At 37.6% G+C, this 16,939-nt stretch overlaps 1 protein-coding gene across 4 annotated transcripts in view; it reads right to left on the minus strand.

The window, feature by feature from the left end:
• The window catches only part of SPAST (spastin), a 37,639-nt gene that overhangs the window by 7,952 nt on the left and 12,748 nt on the right, over positions 1–16,939 (minus strand). For all 4 annotated transcript variants that reach the window (XM_050893939.1, XM_050893936.1, XM_050893937.1 and 1 more), the window contains 8 exons: positions 9,391–9,575; positions 8,261–8,394; positions 7,839–7,932; positions 4,918–4,992; positions 3,597–3,668; positions 2,991–3,066; positions 2,371–2,462; positions 476–555 (listed from right to left, as the gene is read on the minus strand). In XM_050893939.1, the coding sequence (XP_050749896.1) occupies positions 476–555; positions 2,371–2,462; positions 2,991–3,066; positions 3,597–3,668; positions 4,918–4,992; positions 7,839–7,932; positions 8,261–8,394; positions 9,391–9,575 (808 nt within the window). The remainder of the gene's footprint in view (positions 1–475; positions 556–2,370; positions 2,463–2,990; positions 3,067–3,596; positions 3,669–4,917; positions 4,993–7,838; positions 7,933–8,260; positions 8,395–9,390; positions 9,576–16,939) is intronic.

Raw genomic sequence — 16,939 nt, forward strand, 5'->3', positions numbered from 1 at the left:
CTGACATGCCTATTTTCCTCAATCGAGAATGAAAAGAGAAGAAAGTATGAGAACTCGTAGCAAAAAAGTCCTAAGGCAAATCTACAGCAAGATCTGTAATTGCATGGGACATCACAAGTCCAATATTCAGAGAGAAGAAATACTAGATTTCACTGGTCAAATTTCTTCCTTCATCATGCCATTAAGATCCAAATAATAAAAAAGCAATACGTAAGATGCAAGAAGGTTATAAAATGCTGACTTGGTCTCAACAGGTACTGCTGTTTTCGACAATTCCAAGGCCATCACGCTTGTGCAGATGTATCCCAAAAGAGAAGAGACAGGCACCTCTTTGAGAGGTTAAATAATTTAACATTGTTGAACAGCTTTTGCTACTTATTCCAAAACTTAAAACAACCAAGACACTAAGTAGCAAAACCTGCTCTTCATAATGAACATCATATTATTGTATTCAAACGAAGAGACATTTTGATACCTGAGAACAGCATCATCAAGCTCCTGTGGCCTGTTTGTTGCTCCCATCACAAGTATTCTGTCCTCTCCAGAAGACTGCACCTATATAGTGTAGGAAGGCAAGACAGCTTTCAGTTTACATCAAGTAGTAATACAATAAAACCAGTTAGAGACTTGCTGTGTATTCAGCTCACTGATGGGATCTTACTGTATATGCTTTTCTTTTTTTTTTTTTTTCCATGCAGTTAGCTTTAAAACATTCTTTAGATAAATGTAAAGTCACACTAGGAAAAAGTAAAAAGAAAAAGAAGGAATGTAAACACAGGACACTATGCCCAAGTTATGTTGCTTGAAAAGAGTCTTGCAAGAGCACAAATGTTGCTGTGGAATTGCACGTTACAATGCTGGAGAAAACTGAGACTACAAAAAGCACTCAGAAGTTTAGTCATCCAGAGATAATCACATTTAAAAAGCTACAGACTTTCTGCTGTTGTGAGTTTTAACACCAAACATTATTTTGAAGCCTACAGAGAAAGAGAGAATCAAAACTTTAGACTAAGGTACAGCCAGAACCACTAAATCAGATCAGAGATTCATCTAATACAGGTCTCGCAAGAAGCTAGTAATGCAAATGAGAAGCTATTCAATAGTACACAGACACAGTAATTTTCCCCCAATTCACTCAATTGCAAGACTTGATTTTATACCCAAGAATATGGAGACTTACAGCTTCCAGACTTCAGAGAAAACATTTGGGTATCACAGACATGTTAGTATTCACCTAGTGTCCCATCCTTCATAGACTTAAGTTCATTGCTGCCTGAGTCCAAAAAGTTCCACAAAAATATGGTATGATATAGTTACACCTTGATCCAAAGTTTGCTAACTTACTAATTATGTTTAATTTTCCCCTGTTCATTTTAAAAGAAAACTCTGTGTGTGTAATAATTTCTCCATATCACTGTCACATTGCATTATTTGCCCTGATTCATCCCACTCTGGAGAATTTTTTCCTGATCTCATTGTTTCTCTATACAGTTATCTTCTCCTCTTGTACCTCATTACTATCACTTCACCACTGTAGCAATATTCCACTGTGCTAGTGGAATATAAACTAAGATTGTTCAATACAAAAAACAGTGCTGTGTGACAGAAAAATATTCTGATATTCATTTGTTCCCCCCCCAACTATGAAACCCAGTTCCTTTTCCTGGGTATTACATATGTGCTATTAAATATATTCTTACTGTATCCTGTCATCTCTAGGTCATGATGCCAAGAAAAAACTTATAGCTCAATAAAAAGCATACTAACACAGAAATTAATCCTTCTGATGTGTCAGAGCTGTGTATACCCATGATCTGAACTAGTCTGTTTGAAATCCTCATCCCTCAAGTCTCACCTTACCCCTTGACAGTACATGCTTTTGTGACACATATCCCTTAAAAACCAAAAAGACACTACTGAAAAGCCATTTAATCTTCTTTTACTTTGCCAGAACGAAGAGATGTGCTTCACCAAAACATGCAATTGCAAACAAGGATTCAACTCTGCCTAACGCTCAAGTGTTCCTCTTGCCGTGTAAGAATATTTGTTCTCACAGCTCCTTTATTATTACCGTTTGTTATCCTTTCTTCTCTGTCCATAGTCTTTCAACCCATTATTTCAGCTCATCTTCAGATTACTACCTTTCACCCCAGACTGAATTTTCCAGACTACTACAGTAAGCAGGTGAAAAATTAACAGCAATAGAAAAAAGCTGTTTGCCGACAAGGTGGGGGCTGGGGGGGCGGAGAAGGGGACAGAGCTAAGCCCCAGCAGCCAAATCCTCTTTGTGCTTCATCTGTAGCTTGTACTGGCACCCACTACATTACCCAATTCAGCTAAATCAAACAATACCCAAGACTAAATACTTACACCATCAAATTCTATTAAAAATTCTGTTTTTAGACGCCTACTAGCATCATGTTCACCTTCCCGTCTTTCACACAAAAGGCTATCAACTTCATCTAAAAAACAAAGAAATACATCTTAATTAAGCATACAACATCAAAGTCTTCATATTTGCCTAAGTTCTTTTGCTAATATAGGGCTCCAGTAAGAGAGATCAGATCTTTATTCCTTAGGAGACAGATAGATCTTAGTAAAGTTTAAAAGCTTGTATAATGTGTTGTCCTTTGAATATGTAACACCAAGCACAGATGAGAGGAAAAAAAACCCTGCTGATAATAAGCTGCAACTCAGGACAAGCAAAACCCATTTTCATGTTTGAAGTTTAATACATAAATGGACTTACTCTGTAAAGGTAGTACAGCATTCGTGGTTTTGAGGGCATTTCTTCCCACTATTAACACCAATTAAATAACGTAACAGTAACCAACATGCTCTATATGGAACTACTGATTAGCCAGCAGGTCATATCCAAGACACTTGCTCTGCACTGCAGAATTACCCATAGAAGTTACCCAATGATTCCAATTTAATAAGTCAAAATATTTAAGAAAATACACAAAAGTCAACAACATTTAAGGTCTTACCAATAAAAATTATAGAAGGCTGAAGTTCTCTGGCTACTGCAAATAGAGCACGCACCAGTTTCTCCCCTTCACCCACCTAAAACAACAATAAACTGTTTTTGGAAGGGGTTTAGAAAGTGTTTATTACAAGAAGGCTAACATAAGGACCTACAGAAAATCTTGCCGATAACCAACCACACTCAGTCCATTCATATACACTCAGATTATCACTAGTTCAGTATTACATACGACGCTATTGTTTATGTCTTAAAAGAAACATTACAACCTCACTTATGATCACAATTGAGTTGTCAAGAGACTTTGGTGCCTAAATTATCAGAGTGAAAGGGAGCTGGGACACACTTCATTTACTTTTTAAAGGAAAAAAAAGCCCACAATCACTCATCTATATGACAGCCAGGGTCAACCTGAACTGCAGAAGCCTTTGACATTCAGTTATCACAAGCACAAAACAAAATTCTTTACTTCACAAGTCACTTTTCTAAAACTTTATGTTCACTATAGGCTAACAGTTCACCAAAGACTCATCAGAAGTCTCTGGCCTTCTTAAGCCCCAATTACAGCATGTGCATTTTCAGATCAATATAATTTACACCTGCTACTTACGTATTTTGAAGTTAGGCTTGCTGCACTTATATTAAAGAAAGTAGCATTTGATTCTGCAGCGACTGCTTTGGCCTAGGAGACGGGAAAAAAAAAAGTACTTTTTAAAACACCACATTGAAGATACCTCTCTGCTTCTGCAGCTAGCATTCATGTCCTGATTGACGATTTTGAAAACCCCTATTCCTTCAAAGGGAACACCTTGTAGATGCTACAGAAAACTTCTGTACAGGCCACTTACAAATAAGAATGGAGCAGTCAAACCACTAGAGAAATTTCCAGACTCCCTTAGACTTCTCTCATCACATCGTCTCCATAGCCAACTACAACTTGCTTACTGAAGAACACAAGTCTCTAGCTCCTTTCCATGTATCCTGAGTAGACATCTGAAACAGTTCTAACTAATTTAGGGTGGTAATTTAGCACAGCAGTTGGATCAAATCACATTAAAAATTATGGGTTTTTTCCCTCCTTACCCTATCTATACAAAAACTGTTTTCAGAGGAAAGCTAGGAAAAAGAATCAGTTCAGCCAGAATGCTCATACAGAGTACCTTCTTTTTTAACAGTTTCACCATATCAAGAAATTATAATTCCCTGGTTATATAGTTTAATTTTAGTGATCACCAATAATGTTCCAGTACATAAAACACAACAGATGAGCCCAAGTGAGCTGCTGAACATTTGCACTCCTGCGCTTCAGAGCTGATCCAGCTTCAGTATCAGCAAAGGGAGTGTGCAGCTGCAGCCACGCCATGTGATGCAGGAAGATGTGCCCGGCTCAGCTGCATCAGGACACGCGACGCTCCCTGGCTGATGCACAGCCATTTCCATCCAGTTCCCTGAACCCAGCACATCAGTCTGGGAAAACAAGCAGCGGCCAGACAGTTCCACAGCACTTATGCTCTTTGCACAGCAGTGTGGAAGTGAGACAACCCCCTTTCTTGCTACTGTGCTCCTTCCCCATTTCCAAAATGCACTTCTAGTATGTTTTAGTGGAGAGCAGACCATTTGTGATTAATCACTGCCATACACAATTAACCATGTTACTTTTACTCTCTCTGAAAATGAAACGTGGGCTTGCTGGTTTAAGTTTTAAAATATTACTTGGTGATACTAAAAAGAATTAAATAGAGAACAGTTTAGCAATTCCCTCCCCCGTAAAATCCACAGTTAAGAACAATTTTGCATTTTTGTATTAAATTGACACCATAACACATATCCAGGAAGAATATACAGTTTATTACTACAACACCCAAACTGAAAGCCACCCCTCATGGTTACATTTTAAGCCCACCAACTCATGCATGAAGTAATTTTCTCACCAACATTGTCTTCCCATTTCCTGGTGGGCCAAACAGCAATAAACCACGTGCAGGAGCTCTAAGTCCTGTAAATAACTGAAAAGTACACCATCATAAGTTACCTTCAAAGACTTAACGAAAATATTGATTTACCTTTGTAAGAAAACGATTTAAGATTGAGGAATGGCTCACTGGCTAGCAGTGGTAGAAATAGCAGCTACAACAGTACAGGTTTTAGAGAACTACATTCTATTACTAACTTGACCTAATGCACGTCACTATTGTTTCCCACAGAACAGTTAAATTACATCATGATCACTCTGTGCATAGGGGTACTGTGAAAGGAGCATAAAAGGCAGGAACACATTCCACAAGACAGACCAGCCTGTCTGTCTAACAGTTTAAAGCACCAACTGCACTTAAAAAGGGGGGAATGCATTTGTGTAGTAAGAGAGTTAAAGCAACATCCCTATTAACTCCATATGGAAGAACCCCTTCATCTTTCTCTTTTTTTTTTATTAAATGAAACTTGAGAAGACAAGCTTTGACTGAAACTATTTAAAATATTACTTAACAACTACCTACTTTCTCTAAATGCTACTAATAATCTTCTTCCTCTCACTTTGCACTGGATTCATCTTTCCTACACTGTAAAATTGCACCCATCATATGCACCATCACAGCAAGCAAACCTACAAATTCTCATAGAGTACACATCTTCTAGTTATTCCTGCAGCCTGTTCTCCCCAGCGCTTAGTCTTTACCACTTTCCTCAAGAGCTTCGGAGTTCCTTTTTTGGCCTCACACTCACCCCTCCATTCCAGTTTCCAATAATTCCAACAAACAACCAAAAGGAATAGTAGGGAGTCTCATACACACCATGTCTAAACACCATTGTCAGCAGGCACTCCTTTCCACAAAATCCATGATAACAAATGGCTCCATTACCAGTGTAGTGTTTCTAAGATGATCGACCAACATGCATTTTCTCTATTATTTCATCATTCACAGTATTTGGTTGTGCTTGACTTTGCTTGATCACTAAAAACAGTTATCCAGCATGATCCTATTCACTAATACATACCACCTATGTTACAAATGTATTGCAGCGTTTTAAACTGGGTAACTACATTCCTCCACTGTTTCTGCTTTCCATGCTGCACACCACCACATGCATCTCCTGCCTGACTCCCTTTGTTTGGAATCATTCTGCAGGAGTTCCCTCGTTTTAAAGACAGTCCAGACCAAAACTACAACTCTCCCTCACCTTGATCATCACCTACACAGTTCAGCTGCAACTGCCATTTATCACTGAGACACACTAAGATTTTAAAGTTTTTAACAACAGACTAATCATACTAAACATGGTCTGAACTAATTGCTACTGTTTTATTAGCATCTTACTGCTGAAATGGTTGCAGTCATGTCTCTAGCCAGTGTTTTCTGTTTATTCACCTCAACTCTTGCTCTCCTACAAAAATACCATTAATTGGCTTGTTTAAATAGGAATTTGAGTTCAAAACTTCATTAAGGTTAAAACTGAAGTAATATTTAATTGACTAACTATTCCCCTGTAGTTGCCACATCTACCACGTTCGTTTACAAGGAATAAAACCAACCTCTTTTCTTCCAAGGAACGTTTTAAACATCTGCAGGATTCTCTGTCCTTGTTATATCTCTACCTACATCAAGGTCAGGTAGAAATTATTGAAAATACCAACTGTTATCAGAAGAGAGTCATAACTATTCCAAGCCTCACATCTCAAAGTCCTTCCCACCCAGCTTATTGTATTAGTGTTACTGAACAAACTCAACATACTAAACCACTGTAATAACAGAGATGGTACAATGACATTTTCCTTCTGCATAAGAATACCAGAGCATGCATATGTAATGCCAAAGCTTTGTTTTCCTCAGGGCTAGTATTCCTATGATGCTATGCCATGTTTAGAGTTTCCTCCCCGCGATGCTTCAAAACCAGAAGCTGCATTAAATGAAAGAGGAAGACCACAGAGCAACTCCAGTCACCCGTCAATGTGACAAAAGAGACCCACAAGCAAACAAAGAACAAACAGCAATTTTGCTTGAATAATCAGCACTGCAGTAAATCATTGCATGCAATTTCTGCAAGAGTCCAGCAACTTTTAAGAAGTCCAGCTTTAGAAAATGACCAATTTAATTTTTTAAAAAAAGTGGCTCAGAAAATTCTAGTAGTATATAGACCAGACCTGAATCTAGGCAGTCACAGTAGTTGAGGTACCACCTATGATAAATAAAATAAAAGCCTAAACGACCAATTTCCACACAGCCAAGTAAAGAGGAAATCTGCCCTCAAATGTTATACACCTCAGTGTACTTGCCTGTTCACTACGACACTTCTTTGCATCCTCTCCTGCTGTGAACAGGCTATTCAGAATGTCTAACGAACATCCACACAGAGAACTTGAGCACACTACCAATTTAATATTTTTCAAATCAGATAGTGTCATGACTTAATTTACCTATACAAATCTCATCTGTTTCACTCTTCCAATTATGGGCTTTGTCCTTTACATGTCCATATACGGTTGGACACACAGCTATAGCTATCTGGAACAGTCAGCCTCACAAATTTTTAGGGGTTTTTTTGGTTGGTTTTTTGGTTTCGTTTTTTAGGGGTTTGTGGTTTGCTGTTTTTTTGTTTGTTTTGGGTTTTTTTTTTTTTTTTAAGCTATTGCCTCAGTCGCTTTCTCCAACATTGACTAACCAGAAGATGAGGAATTTCATGGTAGTGTTTTAACACAAATTCTTCATTCTCCTTTTCCAAGATAGCTATCACCACCCAGCTATCAATAGCAATCATAACCAGTAAAGACAGGATTCAAGAATCACCACTTCATGTGTGAAGCACAATACATTTCTTTGATTCTGTGACAGAGGGATAACAAAACCCAGTTGCTTACCTCAGGTCTAAGAGAAGGAAGGATAACAATTTCTTGCAAAGCTTGTTTAGCCAGTGTCTGCCCTGCAATATCATCAAATTTGACAGCTGGCCCACTAACAAAGAAATGGAATACTAATTAGTCTAACAATGAGATACTCTTTTTCAGCTGCAGCTGACTAATTTAATGCATTTGACTATTTATACAGAACCCTTTTGAGGAAATCTGTTATAGATTTGTTAAGCGTTTAAAAAGATAAGCATTTCTGAGTTGAATTTTCATCCTTTTGCCAAAGTAACAACAACAAAAAAACCCAACCAAAACAACCCCCCAAAAACCCACAACAAACAAAAAGTACTAGTTTTCATTCCAAGTGGACCAGGATTGTACTGAACAAAAAACTGGTTTTCTGCATTGAAAATCCTACTTTTCTTCAGACTTACCTATCAACAATTTCATTGAGGATAAGATTAGCAAGATTACTGTCCACATTTCTAAATATCTTCAAGTCTTTCTTTTTTCGAGGAGCAGTGGTAGGAGTAGAAGGCTTATTTGTTCTGCTATTTTTAGGAGCAGCCTGGGTGGGGGGGAAGGAAAAAACCAAACAAAAAACCAACTTGATACTTTTAAAGCATACTGTTAACAAAATTACTGTTACATTTCACATGCTCCAATAAAAGCTAATACATTAACACATATCACATATTCCGATGCTCTATTTTGCTACAAATCATACTATCATATTCAGCCACAGGTAGAACATCTTAGGCTCCAGTAGAGGGTTTTTTTGGTTTGATTTTGGTTTGGGGATTTTTTTTTTGGTTGCTGTTTGTTAAGATAATTCATTATATTTAACCACAGTATTTTCCCCCAGCATATTCTAGAAATAAAGCATCACAAACTGTTTCAGATTCTCAATACCTATAAGCAAGAATTTCTACTGCTGTCATACTTTGCTAATAGGCCAATTAAAAGCCTTCATGTTATAGCAGCAATAATGCTTAACCACATTTATGTTCTGTCCATTCTGCTCTTTATTCTACTTTACTGTGGGAGTAGCAGGGGGGAGATAAGGATGGAAGGGAAAGAGATGGGTCAAAAGAAATGCAGCATTTTTGTGTCTTATTAGGATAGGACTTACTTTTGTATTTCAGTCACAATCTAACCATAATTTGCTTTTCAATGTGGTTGCATACCTGTGCATACATGCTTTGGAAGAGAAGGAATGTATGGGGGGAAAATCTGCAGTTCTGGAGTAACATTTATTTTTCTCCTAGATAAGTTTCCCTCAGTTTCTCATGCAATTTTCAAAACAAGTATTATCATTTATTACTGTGACCGCAATTAAAATCCATTTGTCCATGCAGCTACCTGATGACTCCTGGTTTCTAAAATCCACTCTGCAGTCTAGCTCAAGACGCTTGGCCAAAATTGTAGAGGTTTAGGGTTTGTTTTTTTTTTCCAAAAACTTACTGCTACTACAATACTGCAATAAAGGTAGTAAATCCAAAGTTTGTTCTAGAATTTACATTGACTTTCCAAGTGTATACTACTACATTTATCCTTACCATACCTTATGAGTTGAAGCTGCAGGATTAGGTGCTGGTCTAGACACCGAAGTCGATATCCCACTGTAGCTAGGTGTTCTATGGTGACCTGAAAGGCCTGTGGATCCAGTTTTTGCAACAGTCTTTGAACGAGGAAGGGAATTACTTGTGTGTGTTAAGGGATCCTTCTTTTTTGGAACCGCTCCACTTTCTATAAAGAAAACCAATGTCATGAGAACATTTTCAGCAGTCATACTAGTACCATCAATTCTAACTTGAAGATAGTATTGTTGACACATACAATACAGTATTATAGCAGAATAATACAAGTTTTTAAAGAGGCTTAGTACTTTTAAGGGGATATTAACTGTAGCTTTCTCCTAAAGTCAAGTCTTGATTTTTTAGGAGCTCTCAAAACCAACACTACTTAACCATCTTAGAAAAGCTGGAGACAGCTAAGTCCTGTAACAAGGGAAGAACATCATCTACTCCTTAAGACAGAAGACAACAGAACACCAGCCAGATTTTCCTTCCAAGAACTCCTAAAAATAATCATTATAATAATCCCCAAATTTCAATCTCTTAGATTCAGAGCATTCATTCCTTAAGTGATGTTAGCAGGCTAGCTACTTTGGATGCTAGCTAACACTATCTAGCACCTTCCACACAGAAGCTTCACCAAGGCACTTTAAGTTGGGAAAATTAAAATAGTTATACCTGCAAGCAACTACCAGGAGCTTTTTCTTACAACTTTGTTTCACTTCAGGAATCTCAAGGTATACGTAAATTCTGAATGGACAGCTCTGAAGCAGCTTACCTTCCTATATTTAAAATTAAGTCTTAAAATATTATATTATACCACTGAATTCAAACACCACCACACATTCCGTTCAGACTTACTCTAATTCACCTCCATGATGGAGCAGGAAGGTCTCAAATTAGGTGACAGATAAAACTTAACATATTGGCCACAGGTGATTAAAATACAAAAGGTCATTTTGGTCCAGAGTAAGTGAAATAGCACTTGATTTCTATATTCTCCGTATGGATACACGATAAAATAAGGTTCCTTGGCACAGAAATGGCAAGTGTAAAACACCAAAATAGAGACTAAGAGGTAAGAACATACTACAGTGAGCACGCAGGTTGGTCAGGCTGGTTAATGATTAGAGCACAGCATCAGATCAGGGTTTTTTTGTGGTAGGAATACAGTACTGGAAGCTGTCTAGTACAGTACTGTTGTCTGCAATGGAAACTGCAAATACTGCCTTATTCTATATCCTTTTAAAAGGAATAAGGAGCCTTTTGGTTAGGTAAGAGAAATATGGCATCAGACGTAAGGAAGCTCAAGATGGATTTCAGCTACAAGTTTCTTCACTAAGATTTTAGAAATCTGCAACTCAGTTTGACTTGTTAGTCTTAAGCAACGGGCCAAAGAACTCTGATTTTTAAGGAAGTTAATGAGTCTAGGAAGAATTTTTGATTTATAATATTGCAGTTCAGTGAAAAATACTTTAAGTAAAAAAAGCCTCAATTTTGAATGTTGTGTTTAAAAAATTCAAATAAGAATACTTCAGTGAAACAGTATCATGGAAAGATCAATTAATTACTACCATCTTCTCAGCCTCTTTAAACATAAAAGTCTTGCATACTACCAGGAGCAACTCTTTACACAGCCTGTAGTTATCCATGTGTTGAACTACTTGGCTTACAAGCTTCTAAAGCCTTTCTTCAGTCACAAATCTACCCCTTTTAAGAGTTACAGAAACTCTGCAGGGTTCATCACAAACAATGCAGATGCATCAATATGCAAAAAACAAGGGAACTTGAAGAATATGATTAACTACATTTACCTGTAAGACATTTCTTGTAAAAAAAAAAAAACAAACAACAAAATAAAACACACCCACCCCCCACCCACCCCCCAAAACCCCCTGGCTACTGACTAAATCACACACAGATCCAGAGCTGGTTAAATTTACTTGGAAATTCCTGTGCAGGAATGACTAAGTCAAAACTCTTCAAAATTAGGCATACTTAGTAACTTTCAAGTTCAAAAAGCAGTATATGAATCTATTAAAAAAACCCTATCTACCCAACACTTCGACTGGTCCTATTTAATCAAAAGGTGGCACTCAGTTTGGTTGTGGGTTTTTTTTTTCCTTCAACCTCATTTTCACAGCTGGCTTACAGCCAACATGGGAAGGCTTCAAAAAGCTGAAGTAGTTTTTCTCCACCTCCTTCACCCTAACATGTTGCTCAGTTATCACACTTTCCCAGAACTACCCCCATCTATTGAGAACAACACACACACATTGCAATTTTGAGTATCATAAAATTGCACAGGTAAGGAGTATTTCAGGAAGCTGGAAATACGGGGGGTGGGGGGGAAGGGAAAAAAGAAAGGTTTAAATACAAATTACGATTTACTCTAGCTGTACCTCCAGGAATCAAGACCACTAAGCTTACATATGTTCTGTGGTCAGTCCTGATGGGTAGCACAGAAAGCACTGATGAACTACTCTTGAACATAGTTGTTCAGGGTCAACTCCACAGGAAAACTTCATTTTATATAATCAAATTTTCATTGAAGAAGCAAATAAAAATGTGATCAAACTGTTCAGAACTACAGTTTATGTAAAGTTTACCTCTTTCTAAAGGGTGAAGTGTTTAAGAGCACATGTATGTCTCTTGTCAGACTCACAGCCCCTATTATTGCATTATGTAAAACATATATTTTCCTGTAACAAATGCAAAACCCCCAAAACACATTTCTTACCTATTTGTATGTCATCTGCTGAAAGATGGAAAATATGCTGCAAGTGGCCTTAAAACCTTTGCAATATCTCCAGCAGCCTTTTGCCAAATGTTTCACCGTTTCATATAAAACAGTAAGGAAGCGCTTAAAATACGTTCTAATCACAAAGACAGACCATAGCATTTTTTCAAGTTGTATTGGGTCTGGCTGAGATGGAGTTAATTTTCCCCACAGCAGCCCTCATAGTGCTGTGCTCTGTATTGGTAGCTAGAACAATGTTGATAACACACCAGTGTTTTGGCTACTGCTGAGCAGTGCTCACACAGCATCAAGGCTGTCTCTCCAACATTGCCCCCCCACACCAGCAGGCTGGGGGTGGGCAAGATCTTGGGAGGGGACACAGCCAGGACAGCTGACCCAAACTGACCAAAGGGACCTTCCATACCATATGATGTCTGCTCAGCCATGAAAGCTAGGAGGAGGAGGAAGGGGGGGCATTGGTTTATTTATGTTTGTCTTCCGGAGCAACCGCTACGCGTACTGAAGCCCTGCTTCCCAGGAAGAGGCTGAACATCACCTGCTGATGGGAAGTAGAGAATAAAATCTTTTGTTTTCCTTTGCTTTCGAGCGTGACCTTTGCTTCTGCTTTATTAAACTGCCCTTATCTCAAGGTACAAGCCTTTCGGTTTATTTTCTCCCCCTGTCCAGTTGAGGAGGGGGAGTGATAGAGTGGCTTTGGTGGGCTCCTGGCATCCAGCCAGGGTCAACCCACCACCACACAAGTGTATTTGAAACACTAAACAATTCAATTGTCTACTTCATATATACTTGTAAGATAGTAATAGTGGCTTGATCATTTTGATTTTACTCTCTAATTCTTGACCGGACAGAATAACTTACTTCAAACCTCCAAGCTAATGTCGCTAGATCATAAAGAAATAATAACTATCTGGTCCTGAAAGCATCCCTGCAATTTTAATCTGTCATCCAAATATACACACAACAAACAAATTACAAACAAGCAAGGAGCAAAATTTTGTCTGAGGTTTTCTATTGGTTAAATTGTAATAAGCTGCAGACACAGGTGCCTAATTTCAGACTCCCTTACAGAAAGAAATGTTAAAATGCATTTATTATATTTAACTGTTTTTAAAGGTACAGTGAAGTAAGGATGTTTGAACAACTTTAAGAGAAGCTTGATTATACTACACATCTGGAAACACAGAAACAATCTGCGAAACATGCAGGTCTAACTTATTTAATGAAGATAACAGCATGCTTTGTATTTCTAAAAAGCAAACCAATTATTTTCTTTTGTGCATCTAAAACAGATTAAGGCACATCTTAATAAACAAGTTTCTGCTGTTTTATAACTTCTTAAGCATCCAAAAAAACAGTTTAAATTAAAATCAGCAGCAGCAGTTCCAGTATTGCAGAACAGTTTCCAGCCTTTAGTTGTGAAACCTTAAAAATCATCAGGGAATATTCCTCAGAAATTCCTTACATATGCCTATTGATAACTGATATAAAGTGACTAAGAGAAGTTATTATATGTGGTCTGTGGACCCCAAGTTCGGAAAAAAAGAATTTCACCAGTCTAGAATTGTCTGTAACTTTACGTATGCAGTTTTATTAAAAAACAAAAACCAAAAAACAATCAATCTTTAAGCTGCTCAGCTATACATTTTCTGCAAATATCGCATAGCAAAATACATGCAGCAATTGTAAGACTGATAGTTATTCAGGATCAGCATTCACAATAGCCCCCAAAATAGTAATTCCTTCAAAGATTATATTCAGATTTTTCAAATAGGCACATTCAAGTAATAAAAACTACCTAACAGGAAACTTCAGCAACTAACAAGGACCTGTTCCATGTTTCAAATGGTAGCATAGCTACACAGATCAGGGACACAGTTGTTCTCATTCTGAACCAACAGAGCTGTGTCAAAGATCTACTGCTGCCAAATTATGGTGTTAAAACCAATCTTATTGCTACTTGTTCTTCTACTTGGGAAAGTCCTTAAAAAACTTCAGTATTAAGAGTAGAATTTTTGCAACTTGAAAAACATTGCCAATATATGCCTACTATTAAAGGCATGCCGGCAAATCCTTCCAAGTGAAAACTGAGATAAAATACTAGCTACTTGCACAGTGCTAATGTTGCGGTAAGATAAATTTAATGCTTTCTCTGATCGTACATCACGCGGAGATTTACATGTTAAATGTAAAATGATACCCTGGAATTACTGTAATACTACCAGTATTGTATGCCCAGTAAGTTCATAAAACTCATGAACACTGCCTTTGGCAAGACTGGCATAATCTCCTTCCCAGGCTAGCTTAAAAACAAAAAATAACAACCCACAATGCAAAGGAAAACATGGATGTCATAGGAAAAAAAACAAACAGCTAAATTGTTTTACATCTAATTTAAGACTGCTATGAGAAGAAGAGTGATGGATATTAAACAATAAATATGTATTTCAAAATAAAGTTTTAGGTCAAGGCTACTTGTTAGTACTCTTAAGACAAGTTACGGTGTAGCCTTCTGCAACTGAAGGGCAGGTGATACTGCTGTAATGAGGTCTTATAAAACCTCATTATAAATCTATCAGATAAATTTTCAAGAAAAATCTCTACCTATTCAGGTAAGTTAGGAAACTATGAATGAAGACAACAGGGATAGGTAGTCATTTGTGCTAGAATCAATTAATTGGTCTGAAAGGCTGACACATAGTATCTTGGAAGAAGGAAGAATCTCAAATCAGTAACATTTTTGAAATATAAAAAATGTGTAGTATAGCTGTGAGAATAGAATATCAGACAGAATTAAGAAGCAAAAACATCTTTAAAGACTTCGGCCTTTAAAGGCAAATGAAAGAAAGCAAAGTACTTTTTGACCAAAGAACGGGCAAAAAGGCACTTTCTTGATGTTAAAACTATGAATGACCATGTTTCACACTTCATAAAATAGTAGACTTAAAAAGCCCAGCCTGATTAGGCAACAGTGCAGGTAATATTTTATGTAGATAGAAAAATGAAGCTTATGCCAGAGCCCTGTGGCTCAGTACCTCTGCAGCACCTCTACTTTCTCAGTAACAGCAGTCCTCTTATCTCAAGTAGTCTGCAAGCTGATTTTGTACAGTTTTCTAAGAATCTGGCATCTACTTTGTGTTTTTAAATGATTGCTGCTGTCCATGTGAAAATACCATCTTTATTGCAACGTGTATAAAGGAAGTACTTTTAAGAAAAAAGTGTAGCACCAACATCTTACAAACAAGACTCCCTACCCCCACACCCCAAAAAAAGGAGACAGAGAAAGTGTGAGGGTGAGCATGTGAGCATAGGCACCAGCCAATTAAGAAATTCAGATGACTGATAACAGCCTGACTTGCCTGGTACTATCAGGGACCCCACAGCTGCAGGAGAAGTTCAGTACTTCGGGTAAACCTCTAACTTCCACAAGTTATGAATCTAAAGTTTACCTTTGGCAATGTAAATGCAAATGGAAATGGAACAAGCCCCTTGAAGTCTTGTTCAAAGTAATCAGTAGATGCCTGGTACCTAACTCTTTTTTATGACCTGCTCTTTAGTCCTTCTGCCTCTTCTCAGATCCCACTGAGCCTGGTAAATGAAAAGTTTCTCCGTTAGCCCGCATTCCTTTTCAGGAAGTCAGAAGACACTTTCTCAGAAAAAAGCATCCCCAGAAGACCACAGCCCTTTGCAGTTGTTTCGTTACCCATTCCTCCACAGTTCTGCCAAAGTGGTTCGGTCATCCATCTTCTGTAAGTCACCAGGAATATGACTCCAAATGGGTAAACTGACTAATACCAATTTCCACAAGTTTACCAACAGTGACCACCTCCTGCTACAGGAATTTCTGTAAATAAAAACGCCTGCCACAGAACTGGCAAAATGTTCCTTCATTTCCAGTAGATGCCAATAGATATTCTGTGCTTTGTTACTAACAGATTTAAGTAACTAAATAAACAGTTTTAAGAGTGGAAGTTCAGTCTAACCTTCTTCTGCAGCATCCAATTCTGAGATACATTGAGAAAAGGGTACAAAAACATATAAAGGAAAGAGTTTAAAGAAAAAGCTGTTCATATCGAATCAGATGGAGCATGTTATCAACTTTTGTGTGTATATGTATGTATTTGTTCATTCAACCTCTAGCCAACCAGGTAAAAAGACAAGAGTTATACTGGATCATTAAAGGTAAAGAGTTCTCAAGCTCAATCTACATAGGAACTTATACTGAACAGCCATTTTAACTACACCTTTTTGACAAATGCAGTTAACAAAAATACCACACATACAGTAATCTAAAGGTGCCTAACATGACATAGTTCCACTGCCTTAACTTCTCATACATGACAAAGAATAAAACCAAACAGTAAGATGACTTCAGAACTAGAAATGGAGCTAAAAAAAAAATAGAAGCATGTGGTTTACACTAAGTTTCAAGTTTAGTTACTTTAAAAACGGAATACTGCTCTTGACTCAGCAGACAAGCTTTATGAATTCCATTGCTTGTTAGCTCTATTTTACTTAACCTCATTATAGTCTACTGTACGAATTATCAGTTGAGATCACAGTTGTGACAATAGCTTACTGCCGGCTTAAAACATTCCCTGAAGACAATTCACAAACCTCGCAGTAACTTTACTCCTTGTGTATGGACAAAAAAGTTTACTTCCGGTATTTTAGTATCCCTGATGCAGTCTTCTGGGAAAGGATAAAAACAACCTTCCTTGACAAAAAGGAAGAGCTGTTTTCTTCCCCACCTTGTTTTAATCGTGTATCACTTTCTC

Source organism: Gymnogyps californianus, chromosome 3 (genome assembly GCF_018139145.2).
Source record: "Gymnogyps californianus isolate 813 chromosome 3, ASM1813914v2, whole genome shotgun sequence".
NCBI classification, from domain to species: Eukaryota; Metazoa; Chordata; class Aves; order Accipitriformes; family Cathartidae; genus Gymnogyps; species Gymnogyps californianus.